This window comes from Channa argus, chromosome 1, assembly GCF_033026475.1.
Source record: "Channa argus isolate prfri chromosome 1, Channa argus male v1.0, whole genome shotgun sequence".
In the NCBI taxonomy this organism is placed as follows: Eukaryota; Metazoa; Chordata; class Actinopteri; order Anabantiformes; family Channidae; genus Channa; species Channa argus.
The window spans coordinates 49712503-49732729 of record NC_090197.1 but is presented as its reverse complement, the minus strand read 5'-3'; the positions used below and the strand labels follow the sequence as shown (position 1 = coordinate 49732729).

At 42.1% G+C, this 20227-nt stretch overlaps 2 protein-coding genes across 2 annotated transcripts; both read right to left on the bottom strand.

Moving 5' to 3' along the window:
- Positions 1-1305: 1305 nt before the first annotated feature.
- Positions 1306-5711, bottom strand: calm2a (calmodulin 2a (phosphorylase kinase, delta)). Its single transcript, XM_067473797.1, has 6 exons — positions 5558-5711; positions 4558-4588; positions 3132-3275; positions 2909-3015; positions 2680-2815; positions 1306-2574 (listed from the first exon to the last, which is right to left on the bottom strand). The coding sequence occupies exons 1-6, from the start codon at positions 5558-5560 to the stop codon at positions 2546-2548; spliced, it is 450 nt and encodes a 149-aa protein (XP_067329898.1). The 5' UTR covers positions 5561-5711; the 3' UTR covers positions 1306-2545.
- A 3586-nt stretch (positions 5712-9297) lies between these two features.
- Positions 9298-20166, bottom strand: LOC137098040 (mucin-like protein). Its single transcript, XM_067473784.1, has 13 exons — positions 19847-20166; positions 18666-18902; positions 18425-18577; positions 17987-18165; positions 15294-15486; positions 15063-15182; positions 14864-14983; positions 14608-14628; positions 14404-14465; positions 14089-14281; positions 13783-13908; positions 13256-13400; positions 9298-11312 (listed from the first exon to the last, which is right to left on the bottom strand). Exons 1-13 carry the CDS (start codon positions 20070-20072, stop codon positions 11171-11173), a joined length of 1917 nt encoding a protein of 638 aa, XP_067329885.1. The 5' UTR covers positions 20073-20166; the 3' UTR covers positions 9298-11170.
- Positions 20167-20227: the final 61 nt, after the last annotated feature.

The following is a 20227-nucleotide window of genomic DNA, read 5'->3' as shown; positions in this document are numbered from 1 at the left end:
CTCAGGGCGCAGTGCAAAATGCTCAGTGGTGTTAAAAAAAAAAGAAAGAAAGAAAGTCCAGGTAACAGGAAAAGGTGGGAAGAAGACGCTGCCGCTCTGCAATACAAACCCAATGATTGCACACCTGCAGTTGCCAAAGATCACTGAACCCCAAAAACACTTCCAATAATTTGACTCGTGGACTGCGAGGTGGACACACACAGGGGATACAAAAGGGCGCCACATACCAGTGTCTTAAATGCCTTAAAGAAAAAACACTCCATCCATTATCTGTAACCGTTTATCCTGTGTGGGGGTTACAGGGGGCTGGAGCCTATACCTGCTGTCATGGGGCAAGAGGTGGGGTGCACCCTGGACAGGTTGCTAGTCTAAGCTCAGGGCCAACACACAGACAGACAACCATTCACACTCACATTCACACATATAGGCAATTTAGAGTCACTACGCATGTGTTTGGACTGTGAGAGGAAACCAGAGTACATGGAGAAAAAAAATTGAGTGATGACAGGCAAGCACACACATATTCTGTCTCAGACCTTCACATTAAGTGAAAATCTAGCACTTATTCGATGTTTAGCCCCGTTGCTAAGCTATATGGGACACATTGTTCAAAGTGGGCCAACAATTCATGTTTGCACTGCGTGTCAAGGACACGAGGAGACAATGAAAACACACAAGCAGAAAAAGAAAGAAAAAAAGAAGCTGTTGCTTTTTGAGTTTGTCCTGTACATGTCATTCGTCAAACACATTGGCTGTTTAATGTTCAGCCTATGTGGGCAAATGCACGAGTGCAGAGGACGGTGGAGGCTGGTGGGACATGTGCTGTGTAATTAACAGATTTTTATAAGTAGACTGCACTGACACTAAGAGTTTAAGTCTTGTGATAATTGGTTTTGACAAGATGAGAACCATCCAATTCACACGTGAAACTGCTGTGGATTGTGGTGTTTCTTTTTCATGCTGTCGTGGAACTGAAAAATGTTCTTATGCAAACTCGGTAACGGGAATAATTCCTCACTTTTAGCTACACGCAACATGAGATAGAACAGTCACGGATCCACTAAGAAAAATCACATTCCACTTCTTTAAAGCAGTCACTGCTGCTTTATGAGCCGTAACTTTTGCGATGCTCTAAATGTTTTAATTTGCATCCACAGAGAATCCTGAATATTACGGATGACTGGCCAAGCCACAAACAACTACAGCCATCACTGCATGAAAACATTAGGTATTAAAAATTGGCAGGATTTTGAATTACAAGTATTTCTAAGCACGGCTAGTATAAAAACTCACTGGACGCAGAGCAGAGGTCCACAATAGAGCTTTATTTTGTCATTCATCAAAATAACAAACTTAGTATCTCTGCAAGCTACTGTAACAAACTCAATAATCAGAAGTTAAAAAACAAAGAAAAAAAAACAGGTACACCTTTATTTACACAATGATTTCTGATGTACGCTCGAATCATTTGCACTTTATGATTGGGGACAAATGCCAAGTAAGACATGAGGCAGTCAGCTTCTACATGATTCTGTGCCAACAGTAGCAGACAACACATGGCCTATGTAGTCAGTGGGTGGGTGTGGGGGGAGAAGCTGGACAGTACACAGCTAATCTAATGTCCAGTAGCATTGTGTGCACTTCAAAATAGAAGCTTTTGATCCCATCAAGTACTTTTATTTCAATGACAATACAGATTTTATCTGAGCTTACTGAACATTAAGAGGCATTGGCTGATGCTCCTCAGTGCTTTGGGGAATTAATAGGGGACACTTGATTCAAAAATGGTAAACATTTCATGATTAATCTAAGAAAGAAGAAAAAAAAAAAACATCCAAAAAAAGGGAGCATCTTGTCCTCAATATAAAAATGGAAATAATTACAGGGTATACAAACTCAAGGATTATTATAACTGAGAAAACAAGACAATTTTCAAATCTGGGTAGATTGTAAATTTTATTGGAAAACAAAAATATACAACTTGGAATGGATTATTTGAGGCATGACCAGTGGTCATTAAAAAGTAAAAGTGAGTAAAACATTAAAAAGCATGGTAAGATTAGTCATTTTCTGGTATATAGAACAGCAGATACAAAAAGAGTTTGTATGAGTACCTAGGAGATACACCCGTGTCATTTTTTTGCAGTAGTGCAATGCTGAGAGATTTCCATATACTTTGTCCTTAGTCCATGCAGAGTTTAAACTCCTCTACATTGTTTCCATGCCAACAGTGTAGTCAAGTGACAACCAGCTGACAGGTTTTCTATGTCGCCATGCGTGGAGGGGCCCCGAGCAGACAAGACAAGAAGATTCGAAGTTCTCTGGCTCCCAGGGGCCTCCACAGGCATCTGGTTGTTTGACTGTTCAGTCACTCCAAAACACCATGACAGCAAATGAAAAAGGGACATTGGGACAAGAGCCTATGCAGTTTACATGCAGTTCCTTTGGACAGCAGAAGGGGCAGGGACGAAGGGGGGCTATTAAGATTTTACAGATAAATTACACAAAGAAAAGGCAAATTTATATAGAAATCTGTACAAAGCCTTCACTTCGCCGTCATCATTTGTACAAACTCTGCAGGAAAAAATGAGAGGGGGGAAAAAAAAAAAAGTTGTGACTCTATATGCAAAGAGTGAGTCAAGCTGATTAACAACAAAAAAAAAAACAGCATTTACCAACCTTCATAATTGACCTGTCCATCTCCATCAATGTCTGCTTCTCTGATCATCTCATCCACTTCTTCATCAGTCAGCTTCTCTCCAAGGTTTGTCATCACATGGCGCAGCTCAGCAGCACTGATGTATCCATTGCCATCCTGACAATTAAAAATCACTCCGTGAGCACATTTTCCCCCCAAATTGCTGTAGCCACAGACAGAAGTGTGTACACATATACAGGTAGCATTTACCTTGTCAAAAACACGGAATGCTTCTCTGATCTCCTCCTCACTGTCTGTATCCTTCATCTTCCTGGCCATCATGGTCAGGAATTCTGGGAAGTCTATCGTTCCATTTCCTAAGGGGGGGGGGGGAATCAAAAAAATATAAATAAAGACCCAGACACCCCCTGATGATTTCCATCCATCTATACAATGAGTGTTTGGCAGTGTCAAAGCTAGATTGAGTTCTTACCATCAGCATCCACCTCATTGATCATATCCTGCAGCTCTGCCTCTGTGGGGTTCTGGCCCAGAGAACGCATAACTGTCCCCAGCTCTTTGGTGGTGATTGTGCCATCGCCATCCTTGTCAAAGAGTGAAAATGCCTCTTTGAACTCTGGTTGCAAAAAACAAAAATAGAAGGCCGTCTTTAGTAAGACTCAACTGAACTGTCACACCTTTATTTAAAAAAATAAAAAAAAAGATGCTATTGGTGATGGCAATACAAAAGTCATGTGAATGCTCACCCAGTCTGCACAAAGTGTTCATATATTACATTGAATTAAAGCCTCAAACTGTATTATATTGCATGTTTCAACCACTACATACACCTAAGCTCTTTGGTGCCCACCTACAACTGCTGTTGTTTCTGGATAAACAAAGACAGCGACCATTAGACCAAAGAACAGAGCAGAGTCAGGCTACATCAGCAGTGAATGACAGCCTGAGTAGTTTGGTTGTGCTGCAAGCGATTAGGACGATGACACTCATTAAGTGTGATGAGGCCAATGCATAATGGCATGCAGCAGCTTGTTGGGAGTCATAAAAACTACGACCTGCCCAGCCATTGGCAGGGTCAAACACAGAGCAACACCCTTTTGTTGGTGCAAGATGTGCTGTCCACATAAACTGCAGGAAGTGTCCAGTGAATTCCTATATATGGCTATTAGATCCACACATCACTGCAGCTGCTTAATAATTTAAAGCACAGTAATTTCCAAGTCCACAAAAACCTACAAACTGACATGTCATCAACTCTCAAGCAGCCAACTAAAAGCACACACACAGCAATGGTATGAGTAACATACTAAAGTCTACATCTTAAGCTCAATCAAGGCAACCACAGAAATACAGTCAGGAAAACAACTACAGCTGCAGCACACTACAATAAACTATACAGACTAACAGTTGTTTGAGTACTAGCTGGGAGAAGTGTGTTAGGGAACACCACGCCTGTAGGATTTACATTACAGAGCCTAGGTTTCATCGTAGGACAAGATTAATATAAGCACGGCAAGCAGATTTGCCATTTCAATTGTTCTTTGAGCATTACATCTACTGAGAACACACCCAGGGCAAAGGACATGTACAGCATGTGAAAGGTGATTGCCAATAGCTCAGCAGAACACACAGCCCTACCAGAGCACACCGCCCTTTGCAATTACATCATTTATTACACCAGAAACCACGGAAATGCAAAGTTTTCCCATCCAGTCCAGCACTGCAGAGACAGCTAGCAACAGCAGTTTCATTCATTCCTGTTTTATGACCAGTAGGCTGTCCAGAGGAATGCCTTAAAAGGCAAAAGGTTAAATCCACTGTAAAGATGCAAGAATCCATAATGCAGGCCACTTTGCAGGACAGGAGGAAGGCAGAAGATCAATGCAGCGATGTCTTACCAGCAATCTGCTCTTCTGTAAGCTGATCAGCCTATAAAACAATATTAAATAAAATTAATAGCAATCCATTCTTTAAAACATCCAAAATTACTGTTCTTTCTCCAAACGCAATCCCTAATCGATAGCATTGCTGTTCCATTAACAGCAAAACATTAACATTACTGCAAATATCTATAAATTATGTACATCTGATAACAATCACACTCTGCGATGACGGGCAACTAACGTTATTACAGTATCGGGAGCTGCAAAGTCACAAATGCAAAAGGCATTTTGTGCCGATTTGCTGTCAAGCATGTTACGGAAATGTCAAATCCACGTGCCCTTCCAAAAAAAAAAAAAAGTTACATCTTAATTTTAATGTTTAATAAACCAACTATTCCCCTGACATTGAACGACTTAAAATTTGGCGGTAACTCAGCTAAAGTTAGCTGCTAGCTACAGTTGTGGACCGGCTTTCCGTTTCAGACATTATGGGCGACATTAACGTACCTAAACACCAAGACATCCAGCTACACATAATGATTAGTTACTAAAGGAGTCGTCACAAGCAACGCGGCGATTTGCAGATAATCACATTGTTTCTCAACCAGCGTTTACCTGGGTAACGAGTAAAAGTATTCAACTAAACCGGTAATATTAGCTTTGGTTCTTATTCAGTGAAGCCCAGCATTAGCTCGACTCCTATTCGATTTGCATAAAAGCGCCGAGATCACAGAACCTAACGCTCATGCACTGTTAGGAGTGTAACTAGTTGCGCTAACGTAACGTTAGGGCACAAGGGTGTTGTTGCATTCGTTAAGAACACAGCTCGTTAGCTAACGTTAGCGGCGTCACATGAGCTACGTTAGCATGCTGTCATTTATTCGCCGCGCATTGCGGTCGTTGGCTTAATTTTAGCCACTGGTGACGCTATGTTTTATTGGCACTGAAATCGAACACTTGAAACGCGCTGCCACCTACATCTAGACTGGAGAGAAAATACAGTTGTGTTTCTTACCATTTCGATGTAAACGCCGCGCCTGGTTTACGACAAAAAATCCGTATGAAACAAAGCCCAACGCAAAGCTTGAACAAACTGCCAATCTCTATGACCACACTGAGAAAGGAGCAACTGGACTCGCCTTTAACGGCTATCCTAAACCCCGCCTCTTTTTAATACCACTCCGCCAACTTCCCCTTTCCCCAGTTACTAAATTCAATAATACACATTTAGTAAAAACGCTTAGTTCCACAGAAAAATCAAAAAGCAATTTCCAAACGCATATACGAGCGCAATACAAGATTTTGATGTCGATATTAAGAATTAGGTTGCATGTCGTTGGTGGTCTATATGGAAGCGTATGAATACTTTCTGCTACTGTGTAATGGGGCACAACACGTAGCCGAAAGAAATCGCGCTCTCTGATTGGTGTGTTTGTACCTGCAATGCGTCACTCCCATGGTCTGCGCTGCCGCTGCATCTTGTTCATAGACATCCGTGTCAGCGCCACAGGCCCGGCAGACAATCTTATTGCACAGTGTGTGTACATATGGGCATCATCTTTCAGGAGGTCCAGTAAGATAGTTTTGATAAGTAAATAGCTACACAAAGATCATCGTTTGCGATTTATTACTGGGGCGTTATTGGCAACGTTTGTGCTTACACGATTTGCTGTATTTCCTGCTGCTAAAGTTTTCCTTCTTTCTAAATACGTTATTTTGTCGGCATTTTGAAACCCACGCCTTTGCAAGTTTCTGGTACAAGGTTACCACAGTCTGACATCCTGTCTGCTGTGCTGGACCTCATTTTAAATGCTATGCATAATGAGATGCAGTGTCAGTGCTGAAGAGTTTGGGTGTAATAGTTTGTAATAGGTAGTAGAATGTGTGTGTACTGTCTGTGTGTGTGCACACTCATATGTGTGATGCGTGACTGGGTCTGGAGCAGGCTTGCTGTCAGATGACTGTGGATTCTTCTGTCTAATTGTGTTACCGGTGTGGATGGGAGTATCTGATTGCCTGATTGCTTATGCCTGACTGCTCCCCTGTCTCCTAGTGACCACCTGTCTCTAGCTAGATCCCATGGGAGATGCTGTGGAGGAGGGTGGACAGAGATGTGCGGGGAGAATCGTTTCAAGAGAATTTACTAGATTCGGTGTCCCAAAAACAGTGCCCCCTTCCTCCCAACTGAATCTCTTATTATTAGACATGGATGTCACACTGTAAGTACAGAGCAGGGACGGTGAAAAGAAAAATATCTCACATTTAGATGTAAGCAATAAGGATCCAAAGTGGTTCCCACTTCCATCTGTGCTGTTTGCAGAGGTGATGCTGCCTTGTGCCATGTGATCTGCTGAGCAGCCTCAGAGGCAGCCAGCCTCCCCCCCCCCACCCCCCAAACCTACCTAATATGGAACACATTGGATTCTTTTCTTTTTTAAATCTCTTTTTCTGCTACAGGGTTTTTTTTTTGTCACTGTGTAGATTATGTAATTCCAAAGGTGACGGTGCAAAGGCCCAAATCTGTCACAAGAACCAGATAAGCTGGAGCATGTGTGAACGACTGTAGGCAGAGGGAAATGAATCCACCTTTTGGTTCTCTCATAAAGCCTGACAAATATTGTAAAATGTGACCTTAGATACCATGAACACTTTATTTCCTCTTGTGTTCTCACATTTTAAACATAATTGTCCAACATCTATGTTGAATTGCTCCAATAAAATGGCTGTTCAGAGACAATAGTTTACTATTGGGTTGTAAATATTTCATAATTACAACTCCTCTCTATCATGCCCTCCTATCCCAACCTTTAATACTATATGCAGAATCCGCTGCTTTGTTAACTGACGATCACTTACGGGCATCCTCAGTGGTTCCAAAGTGTCAGAGGAGCCACTCCGAGATAATGGCGTTTGTAGGTTGGAAGTCAATATAAAGACATTTTAAAACGCGTGACACATGGCTTCATGTTCTGTAAAACCTGTACCGAGCCCATATGATGTAAGCCAAGAAAGACTTAACTCACCACATGCAGACAATACAGTATGTTACAGTGTTGTTTTTGCATTATAGATGTCAGGTGTTATGTTAACTCACTAGATTAATCCATGTGTGCGCCTGCACACACACACACACACACACACACACACACACACACACACACACACTGTTCTCAAACTACCGATGTCTCTATTCTCTTATCTGCTCTTTGAAAATGTAACTGACTCACATACACAGGATGTGAACGTTTCATTTTCATACCACAGGGGCAAAGGTCATTTACTTCAGCAATTGCAACGCCGAAGTCACCCCTCCATCTTCATTAACGTCACCTCCCTTTGGCCCGTGACATCACTCCTGATAGCAGCAAGCATTGTTTATTTTTTGGTAATGGAGGTGGGCTGGCGAACACAGCACGTGAGCTGGAGATGTGGCAACACACTGGAGTGTGGTGATATTGCACAATCATGTTCTAACATATAGTAGATTCCCAACGCAAAGCTTAAAGCGAGGACTTAAATTTTTACCATAGTGGCTGTGAGGACTTTGAGGGATGAAGCGTCAGTGACAAATATGAGAAGATGTTTACCTGTGTAACTGAACGACGCGGACGCCATTATTAATTAATAAGGCTTTGTAATGCACCTGCTGGTTCCGTGCCAAAGCGGCTGATCGCCTTTCATTGCAGAGAATGGCAGCTGTTTGTGCATCATGGATGTCAAGCTCCTAATATTTAAAAGACCATTTCCACTGGGTGAGGGAGCATGTCCCTGCATCTGCTTGCATCTCGAGTGTGTATAGTGAATGTGCAATTAGCCTAAATGCTTCTTTGCAGTGCTCTGTATATATGCACAAATGGTAAACACCACAGGGACATATGTGCATGTATTTTTTATGACCAACACACATTGTTGCCTACATGTGACTGGCCTCTGAGAGTTCCTGATTACCACTAATACTTTCCATCATACACTAGCCAAGATCTGGACTAGTCAGTGGACAAAGTTGCTAACCTTACAGCAAAACACTTCCAGTTGGAGCACAAATAATTTTACAGCCACACAATGAGAGCATTAGTTGTATAAAGTCACGGCGATGGGCAAGCTGCACATGAAACAATCCCATTGGCATTCTGGCCTACCTGTTACTGAGAAATGACTTGTTTCTCAAAATTACATCATGAGGCAGAAATGATTAATGGCCTCAAATCGGATAAGAGGATTTGGTCAGGCCTTCTATTCCCTGCCTATTTCAATCATGTTGTGATGAAATGGATATAGTGTTAAGCATGCACTTTATTTTCTATCCCTCTAGCATGTTTCTGTTTGTTGGGCCTGGCACAGGGTCATCAGCTGGCTCTAAACCTGCACATGTGAGTCGTTTTATTTGATGGAATCCGAGGGACAAAACCACAATTAGAGTCCCTGCTGTTGATCTCCACTCCCTCACTTTTCATTTGCTCTTCTGTCTTCTTTCTCTCGTGTTCTCTGACTCTACTCAACTCTGTCCCTCTCACTACCTCCCTCTTTCCTTCCCTGGCTTGCCTCCAGGTTGTCTACTGCAGTCAGTGTGGAGCTTGAGTTCAAACACTGCAGCCTTCAGCAGCACATGAAACGGTGTAACTTGGAACCTTCCAGACGTGTGGCACAACAAAGCTCTTCTGTAGCTGTGTTTGTCAGAGGCTGCTGTTCACTGGTAGCTGCGTTTTTTGTCTATCAAAGGTGCCAGGAGTTCAACTTGCTGTGGGATTTTATTCTTTCCAGAAGTTTCCTCCACAAACCCTGTATGTGCAGTAGTATTGTGGCATAATCTCTGTTTACTCCCTCAATCAATCCAGTAGAACCTGAAACCAGAGGAATCAAGATCCACTGCAGAGCTTATGCAGGGACACTTGTGTGCATGAGTGTGCATGTTGGTGTGTAACCACAATAAGGAAATGACAGGGGAAGAGTGTTTTAGCAACACCCGTCCTTGACCCCAGCTGTGGCGTAGGCCGGGTCTGTTTTTGTAGAGGTGCGGAACACGCAGGGCTGCCTTCACTGCACCCCGTCAGATGATCTCATCCTGCAGGGGGGCAGCAGGCTCCACCTCATGCCGTGGCCACTTCCAGATGAGGGCTGCAGAGCAGGTGTCTGGTCGTCTGTGTATGTGTGATCGCGTGTGTGGCTGTAAGAGTGCTGCCCAAACCTGACTCATGAACAACTGATATATCTGCCTGTGTGTGAATAACTCAGCTATGACACCTGGTGGCCAGAGAAGAAACTGCTGGACACTGCTTACGCAGAAAGAGGAAGGACGTAGTAAAATGATTGGTAATTACTGTAGCTGCAGTGAAGAAAAATAACCAAGTGCATTTGGTCAAGTATTGTACTTAGTGCAATGTTGGGATAGTCGTGCTTTATTTAAACAGTTCAATGCTTCTACTCTGGTTCTACTCATGCATTTCTATAGATTAAACTATGCAACAATTCCCACCTCATTTATTCACAACATTAATAAACACTTCCAAGTTATTGCAAAACTAATAGCATCCCAATATTACATTTAATGTCTAAATCATATTTTGCTGATAACTCTTCTACTTGACTGTAGATAAAAATTGAAAACAGAACTTTTACTCTGGATAATGAATATCACAGTCCTCACCTTGACATCCATCAGCTTGCAGGAGGGTGACAATGTGATATTGAGTTTCCTTTTTAATGGTGACAGGTCAATGTCAGACATCATAGATCATCTGTTATACTCAAGGACACTCAAGAAAGGCCATATCTCGAATCGCAGGGCCATTATGCTCCCAACACAAGTGGAGTGAAATGGCTTCAGTATGAGAATTCATTGTTTTCTCCTGTCTCTTCTCTTGAATAAATATCTCCTCAGCACTGTCTTGCTAAAGTGGTACTTTGTAATGATGTAAATTATAGTTACACATTGCTTTTTAAACTTTGCTGCAACAAGTCCAACTTCACAAAAGACAGTTTCCCGTTTAAACAGTGAATTGCTCTGCCGTGTTAAATTAACTGGGACACAATCCAGCAATGAACAGTAATTTAGAGTGTAATTGCAGAGCGAGATGGACGCTTTTAGAACACAGTAAAACTATACTTTTTGGTGCGCACAGAAGAATCACACTTAAATGAAATGAATCAATAAAGTGTTTTGGAGCTTCACTGTGATGCTGATTTCCAAAATATGGATGCATAAGCTCGCTTGTGAAGATAATTTTGTACAGAGGGCAGGTGCCTTCTGATGAGTGCTAATGTTGCTATCAGGGAGGCTGTTGGCTTAGTATCAGCTGGAACCTAAAGACCACTGCAGTGGTTTACTTTTTATCAACATCTCCAGCCAAGAGATTGTCGAATTCTGCGGGCTCAGACTCTCAGTGTAAACTGTTATACTGGCAAAAAAAAAAAACTTCCAGCTCACATTTGGCAGGTCCATCACTCAGCTGAGATGATTGGAAATAACTGACTTTAAAAGTCACTCAGTTTTAATGACAGGTTCATGACGATATAAATAACAGCAATAAATCATGTTGAGATGAAACATACAGCATGCAGCGGCTACAAAAGCGCTTGCATTGTGTTAGTGTCCCGGTGCAATTCCGGCCTCTGGAATGTGTGCTATGGGTTATCTGTAGCGCTGCCTGGGCGCGATGTTGTCTATGATCCGAGGGCTGCAGTGGGTAATGTAGTGGAGGGCAGGATCGGAGTAATTGAAGGGCGGAGGGTTGCGCTGCTCCTGGATGTAGTCTGGCAACAAGTGAGGGGGGCTGAAAGAAAGCGCAGAAGCAAATCAGAATGCTGAAGTAAACAGGAAATCACTGCAGTTGCTGGATTTAAAGATACTGGAAAGCAGTGAGAAGTTCTGTCGGGTGATGTCAATATTATTTTATGCTTTCTGAGTAAGGAGACGGGTCTTTATGTGAAACTACACAGTAGCAGTGATATTTATTTCTTTACATTCTGTCCTTTATTCAGTGGTTTCCTGGCTCTGATTAGTGTGTTCTTTAATTACAGTAAACATTAGAACTCTGTTATTTCAAGCAGTTATGGAAATGTTCATAATCATAAATATTCAGCAGGCTGTAGCCTAGATATTCAGTGTCGAAAGATGCTGAAATCTGGGGCTAAAGCTGATTAAACACATGAAGCACATCCTGAATGCTTCACTAAACCTGCTGTTGTCTAACTACATAGAAGTCCTTGCAAACCTGCCCACTGACCCTGCAGATTTCTTCAGACCTTTTGTTTAGTCTTTGTTTAATGTTCTGATATGTTTCAACTCTCTGAAGGTTAATCAATATTGTAGTCAAAAACCTGGCATTTGTAATCATGTTGACTTTAAACGCTCGAAACATTAAATTCAATTGTTGCTCCTCCATTTCTATCACATCACATGCACCTGAGACCTTAAGTATTATTGTATTAACAGCATAACCTCCTCTAACAACATAATCCCACAATGCTGGCGCCAATCCCGACCATTATATCCAGTGGCTCTAGTTTACTGATAGCAGAGAAAGCAGGCCACTCATCGGGGGGGATTATGTGTCCTTGTGGCCCACTAACACCTGTCCCAAATGCCATACATCTGTACAAACATGCGGGAGCCAAGGACACGTGCACATTAGGATGCACACACACTCACTCACGCACACACACATATGGCTCTTGGATGTGACATTAAGTCCAGCTTCTCACAAAACTTACATTGGTAAAATGTTCAGGGCAAATAAGCGCCAAACATTAACTGGGAAATATTGAAAACAAAATATATTAGTGAGTTTGGACAGGTAATTTTCCATATTTGTATGCTGAGCAAACTAGCTTAGCCTAATGTTTAAAGAGTCTGCTTATATAGAGCTTTTTATCAAAAGGTATGTTTCCCATACAGATATATGTATCTCCTTAAAAACCACACTATTCATTTACAAAATTGCTCTGGATTATTTGATAATGCTCCTTTAGCCGTTTGCCTGTGAGCAAAATAAGAAAAAGTGTCTCTAATGTGTGGATGTGTAACCTGCATCATTACCTTGGTTTACTGCGGATAAAATGTGCAAACATTCTTCAGTGTTAGTCAAGTGCAGTTTCATAACTCGGACCAAAGCTGTTAGTAGGAAGTGTTTTTGTTTAATATAGTAAGAGAGTGGGCAGTCCGTCCTCCAACTGAGAAGTGAAATAAAGAAAGTCAGTGCAGCAGCAGCTGCAGTACAGAGGACAGGATTTAAAGTCTTCAAGCTGCTGTAAAGCATTGTATCTGGGCAGACTGTACTATGTGTGTGTGTGTGTGTGTGTGTGTGTGTGCGCGTGGTCCAATATGATCATTGTCTGCAGCAGTATACTGTATTTTGTGGTGACCTACAGTGAACCCTGGCTCACACTGCCCAAAAAGAGCTGCTGACGCACCTAAAAACCTGCTTCCCGTGGATTTATGTCAGTACTTAAAGCCAGTGCATCCAAAGTTCTCTGTGACTAAAACAGCTGTGTGAGTCTCTGTTACGATCAATACACACCAGATCTGATGTGTGGCGTTCAACACATGGCAAAAGATGATTCTCGTATAGGTGAAAAATGCCAAGAAAATCATGTTGATACAAATGAAAGGACAGAAGCTAGGATCTTATGGCTTTTCTTTGTGTCTGCAAGTTGCCACCTTTCAAGACCCCCTAAGTTTTTAAATTCCTCTTAATGTGTTGATCACGTTACTCACTCTTCTGTAACCTTCTTCTTGCAGCAGCACAGACAGGCCAATGCAGTCAGGAGGAGCAGCAGAAGCAAAGGGATGCCGATGCCGAGAACCAGCCCCACAACGAGGTCCAGTGCTAGAACATTCAGCTGTTTGTCCACTTTTATGCCTAAAAAAAAAAAAAAAAAAAAAGCCACAACAAAGTTTTTCTCAGTGAAACACTCTCATATAACTTTACAAAGTGAGAAAGGACAGCATGAATAGACGTGCATGACAACTTTCGGCTTATCCCGTAAGTTCAGGGTCGCCAGAGCGGATCATTATCCGCATGACAGCCCCATACTATAATATTTCTCTATTAAATTGTGGCCTGCAAAATGCCAACAAAATTTTTTTTTTTGACATTATTTTCCAGTTAATGTTTTTATAGGTGTGTAGAACTCCGTCTTACTATTGATTTGACGGTTTATTAGCCTTAGAGACACAGAGGCATCGCTGTAGAGACATTGCAGCAACTGCAGGAACAATGTGAGGTACGTCCAGGCTCTTACCTAACACACAGGATTGGTTTGCATAAACCTCTGTGCCATTGCACACACATCTGTAGCCTCCATAAGTGTTGGTGCAGAAGGCAGGTGGTAGACACACTACCTTCTCAGCCTTACACTCATCCAGATCTATCAGTGAGGAGGACACAGAGGCAAGCTTTAAAAATGCTGCAGCAAAAAACATATAATATATTCTTGACTAAATTTCGAATGACTAAAATGTGTTTTATTTGCCTGCTGAGCTTATAAATATAAATGTACCAAATTACTAGATAAAATAAAATTTATGAAAATTTCCGGGTATCTCACCATCAACGTCAATGCCAGTGATCTCATACTGGGTGCTGACCCTTGCCAGGTAGTCTCTAATATACCAGTGTGGTGTGTCACTGGACACATTGATATGATATTCATCCAAACTGGATGGGAATTCCTGTCTTGTATCCATCTTACAGGCATTGTAGAATTTGTTCTGGAAACCCATTGACAAAATGTCCGTCAGCTGAGAAACAAGAAGATATAAATGATCACTTTGCAGAAGAGAAAAATCGTTAAATGATGTCGTCAGTGTTACACGTGACCAATTAGTGGATCACCAGACAATGGTGGCACAGCCTCACACACCTGTTTGAGCCCATCAGGTGTGTTTTTCTTCCATTTCACAGACACAGTGAATACATTGCTTCCTGTGGACACAGAGTATCACAAACAGCTGTGCAATGACCTTTTATGACCATATACTGTATACTAGGCATGTTTGCCATGGTAACACCACAAGCAAAGCCCAGCAATGTTATTGCTAATGAAGTCATAAAATAAAGCACTTACCTGGAGGGTTGGCAGAGTCACCTGAAGAAAAAACACATCATTCAGATATGAACCTTTGTTAAGCATCGGTTTAAAAGGCTCCAAAGAATAGAAATAGTTTGAATGATGTTGTTAGCATTGCACATTTGTCTTGTTATTATTGTATAGTACATTATCCCTACAGCATGCACTGTTTCTCATACCCCTGAGCTGCCAAGTAAGAGCAGTGAAGAATGCTTTAGTCAGTACTGCTGCCTGAATGATACTGAACACATACCACATCCATCAGTGAAACTGGTTCTCTGGTATCTACAGAAGCAGTCGAAGGAGCCTTGCTGGTTCTTACACTCAAACTTGGCATTTGGGCAGGTTGTGAGTATTGCACACTCGTCTATATCTACAAAGCAGACAAAGATAGGGTGTCAAGTACTGTGCGTGAAGACATTATTACTGCATACTGAGCTGATGTTTAGTACCTGTACAGTTGTGTCCGTTTCCAGTAAAGCCATTCTTGCATGTGCAGGTGAAGCTTTTGTTTGTTCGGTGGCAGTCTGCATCCTTATGGCAGGGGAAGGGGAAAGGAGGGCTGCACAAGTCTGAAAAGGTGTGCAGAAATACAGTAAAAAGAGAAATGATACATTTTCCTCTCTTCTCACCTTATATTGTGGCCGCACAAAAAAGTCCCGCAAACTCATATGATTACAAACCCTGCTCAAAGCACTTGTATCCCTGTTTTCCCTCAGAGAAAGTGTTATTAGGACACTGTCCGCAGGTGAACTGGACGGCCCTTGGATTCATCTGGCATTGCACCCCTCGGAAACAGGGCTTGCCTCGACACATGTCTGAAGTGCTCCCACAGAACCTCCCACTGAAGCCCTTTGGGCACAGGCACCCCACCACCTGCGAGGAGGAAGTATGAAAAGGAAGGGAGACAAGCACTACGGTTGCGTCAGGCCAAACACACTGTGGTGTGTTTCAGTATTACATTAAATGGTTAAATATTTATAACAACCATCTCATAATGACGAATGGAAAAATTTACCAAATTTAGCAAAAGCTAAAACAACATAAATCACAAAAAGTAACTTCCAAAGTATTCACACTCTTTGCTGTGACACTCCAAACTGTCTCGTATTGGTGATAGAACAGGGGAAGTATAAAAAGTTTTCTGTAGCTTTGAGTGTTCCCAGGAACTCAGTGGCCTCAATTTTTGAAATGAAAGAAGTTTAAGAACCAACAGCACTCTTCCTACAGCTGATCAAACTGAGTAACCAGACAAGACAGGCTTTGGTCAGGAAATCTAACAGCTATCGACGTCATCAGTCCTCTGATGGGAAAACTGGCAGAAGGACATCTCAGCAGCACAACAATCATTCAGGCATTTATGCTGGTTATACGCACAGTCTGCAGGGATTGATATTACATAGAGTTTACATGGCCTTATTAAGACTTAATAAGGTTCTCTGGTCTGATAACACACAGTTAAACTCTTTGGGAAAACCAAGCACTGCTCACTTAATAAAACCACCTCTACACTGAATTACGGCAACGGCAGCATCATGCTATGGAAGAGCATTTTGGAAACAGGGAATAGAGCCTGGTCAAAATTTATCTCACGATTTAACTCAAGATGACAGCTCACAGACACTTGCCTTCCAATCTTTCAAACTGCCAGGAAGAATGGCATAAACTTCCCAAATCCGAGCTTGTAGAAACAAAACTCTCTACTTGCCGCCGAATAGTCAAAACTGAATTAGTACAACCCCAATTCAAAAAAGTTGGGACGATGTGTAAAACATAAATAAAAACAGAATGCAGTGATTTGCAAACCTGGTCAACCCATATTTTATTCACGATAGAGCATAAACAACATATCAGATGTTGAAACTGAGATTTTACCATTTCATGGAAAATATTAGCTCATTTTAAATTTGATGGCAGCAACACAGCTCAAAAAAGTTGGAAGTGACGCAACAAAAGGCTGGAAAAGTAATTGCTGCAAATCAGTAACAAATGGAGGAGAATTTGACAACTAATTCTTGCCAGTTTTGTTCATTGGTCAGTAACATGACTGGGTATAAAAGGAGAATTTCAGAGAGACACAGCCTCTCGAGTGTAAAGATGGGCAGAGGTTCACCGATCTGTGACAAACTGCATCTAAAAATTGTGGAACAATTTCCGAAAAATGTTTCTCAGCATAGAATTGCAGAGACTTTGAAGATCCCACCATCTACAGTATATAATATCATCAAAAGATTCAGAGAATCAGGAGGAATCTCTGTGCGCAAGTGACAAGGCCGAAGGTCAAAACTAAATGTGCAGGATCTTCAGGTCCTGAGGCAACAATAAAAACAGCTATGATTCTCTACTGGACATCGCTGCATGGGGACACCAGGAACACTCAGTAATATCTGTCTGTGAACACACTTCACCGTGCAGTCCGTGCAAAGAAGGAGCCATATGTGAATAGGATCCAGAAACGCTGCCATGTTCTCTGGGCCACAGCTCGTTTAAAATGGTCTGAAGTAAATTGGGAAACTAGTCACAGGAATCAAACTTCTTTTTGTAAACTATGGATGCCATGTTCTGCAGACTAAAGAGGAGAGGGACCATCCAGCTTGTTATAAGAGGACAAAGCCTGCATCTCTGGTGGTATGGGGCTGAAATAGTGCCTACGGTGTGGGCAGCTTACACATCTGTAAAAGCACCATCAATGCTGACATGGACATACAGTAGAGGTTTCAGAGCAACATCCAGACAACGTCTCTTTCAGGGAAGACCTTGCATATTTCAGCAAGACAATGCTAAACCACAGACCGCATCCATCACAACAGCATGGTATCACAGGAGAAGAGTCCGGGTGCTGAACTTGCCTGGCTGCAGTCCAGACCTTTCACCAGTAGAAAACATTTGGCACATCATCAAATGGAAAATCTGGCAACAAAGACTCAAGACTGTTGAGCAGCTAGAATCCTGCATCTGACAAGAACAGGAAAACATTCCTTTCTTAAAACTCCAGCAACTGGTCTCCTCACTTCCCAGATGTTTACAGATAATTATTAAAAGAAGAGGGGAGGCTACACAATGGTAAACATTGCTCTGTTTTTTTGACATGTGTTGCTGCCATCTAATTTAAAATGAGCTCATTTTTTCCATAAAATGGTAAAATGTCTCAATGTTTTCACGTTGCCACAATTGGTTTTCACAATGAAACAAGGATTTGTTAGATAGAGAATACGTTTTATTACCTTCCCTGTAAAAAAGTATGCACTTGAATGCATACCTTCGGCATATCATTCAAACAACAGCAGGGTGGAATACTACACTTTTGTCTTCCTAAAACCCCATTTTTTATGTTCAGTTGGAAAAATCATGATTAAAGAATCAACTAAACATGTACCTGGAACTTTCCCTGCTGGTGGTTTTCGATGACACTTTCATACTGACATGTTCCTCCGTTGAGGCAATTGCAGACACGTAGGATGGGGCTGAAGATGGAACTGGTGCGCTCGTCACTGACCTTGATTGTCAGTTGGATCGGCTGGGTGCTGAGAGGAGTCCATGTCAGGAAGCCATCACCTGGTAAGGAAAGCACAACAGGCAGATAACAAGAAAGCCTGCACAAACAGGAGCTCACGCTTAGCCTTGATCACTGTAGGATGTCTCAGGGTTTTTTTTCAGAAGTTGGCAATATCAAAAGCAACAATACTGTCACCAACTCACTAAACAATGTCACGTGGAATAGTAACAGATACTGTATAAGGGGGCACACTTTGGTCTTTGAATGAGGAAACTGTCTTCATTTGTGTGAATGCTTGTGACTGTGTGTGTGTCTTACCACTGCCAATAGAAGTCCGTGGAGGCCTGGGTTGGAGCAGTGAGTAGGTGATGGGGTCTCCATTAGGGTCCTGAGCGATGATCTGAATTTTGACTGTTGAGTTGACCTTACCGCTGATCACTGTGGGCTCTGTCACTATGGGAGGCATGTTACCTGCCAGACCAGAGTCAAACCACATACAGTTAGTACAGGTCAGCTGTTCAGACAGAGAAACCTTACTAAAATAGTGCTGACAGCGTACCATAAATCAGGAGCAGACTTTGATATTGCATTTTGGAATCTAAAGTCTGCAGGCCCACATCAGATCTGCCAGATGCTATTGTGTCATGGACACACTGGATGGTGCCTTTACAGGTTCTCCACAGCTCTTCCAACTCAGCAGGACTGACACTTTCCAGCAGGAGCTTCGAGGAGATGACATTCAATAGCACTGGGGGAGGATGAGAGAAAAAGAGGCTTTCTGGGACTGGGACTGCCCCTAGAAACACACAAGTACAGAAGTGAGTACAGATGTCAGTAAGATACAGCTATAACACACTCTATATTACAGTACTGGACTGGACTGGACAGAAATGGGAAGTCAAACTGGAGCAATCATTTTCAGAGTTCTGTTTCAGCAAGCGAACGTCATTCATATTACACATAGTAATTTGATCCATTTATAATGTAAAAATATTTCTTAAACTTTAAATCCGAATTAGTTTACTAGACAAATGTGTGGATTCATTCAATCAGTTCTTTATTCAACACAAAGAATTTAAAGTTGCACCAGTTGGAGTAATTTTCTTGGTCTTTTTTAGACCTAAGTACCCTGAGAATATTGGATGGCTCAACAACAGAAATGTCCAGATATTGAGATCTGATGCAAAAGAGAAGCAAACAGGTGTGTTAGAAATTTGTCTCTCTTCCTTAGTCAAGTGTTACTAAATCTTGACAGACCTCAGCGTGATGAACCGTCTCAGTTTAATACAGGCCGCCATGGAGAAGAACACATGGATGTTGGTGTCTTCTGACTTGTATCTCTCAAACCCCTTCTATTTATGACTGAAGAAACCACATGCACGCAGTTGACAGCCATCATCCTTGTCCCTTTCTAGGTTATCTAACGATGTCAGTTGTGAAGACATAAACCCCTTTTATTGCACCTTCTTGTAGATCTGGTGACCCCAGGACCCACTATCTACTACATTGTTTTGGGCCTTGTAATAACCTACGTGATCTTAAGCAGTCCTGCAAACATGACACAAACTGTGACTTCTGGTCCTCTTTGGGACCTCTTCAATAAGCTCATCTTGGTTGCTCACTGACAAACAGTGGGTCTGTCAGTGCCTGTAGAGCTTCTGGCCCATATATTGTTTTATTTGTTTTATTAGTATTTTTTAACAAACCCAAATACACAGTATGCATTTATGGTCCACTCACAGGACAGGCCAAAGGACTGCAGTGCCACTTCTGGGGGGGGGTTGAGGTCAATGGAGGGGAGGACCCTGCCGTTGGACATGAGGAAATCATTGGAACGGTTAGAGCTCCAATGACCCATGAGACCCACAGTGCGGTTGTAGAAGGTCTGAGGAACCTCCACAATAGCTTCCAGCTGGTTGAGGCCCTCAACCCGCCACACCACCACATGAAGACCACTGACATACATCGCTGCACAGCGATACAGCGATGTACAGCGCACAGCAAAGTCTATCTCACCTTTGAACACCACACCTGAAAGGACAGTTATAACATTGGACTAAGACAACAACCCTTTCTCTACAACAGCTTTCGGGTTTTAACTACATGCCTGTAAAAAAAATT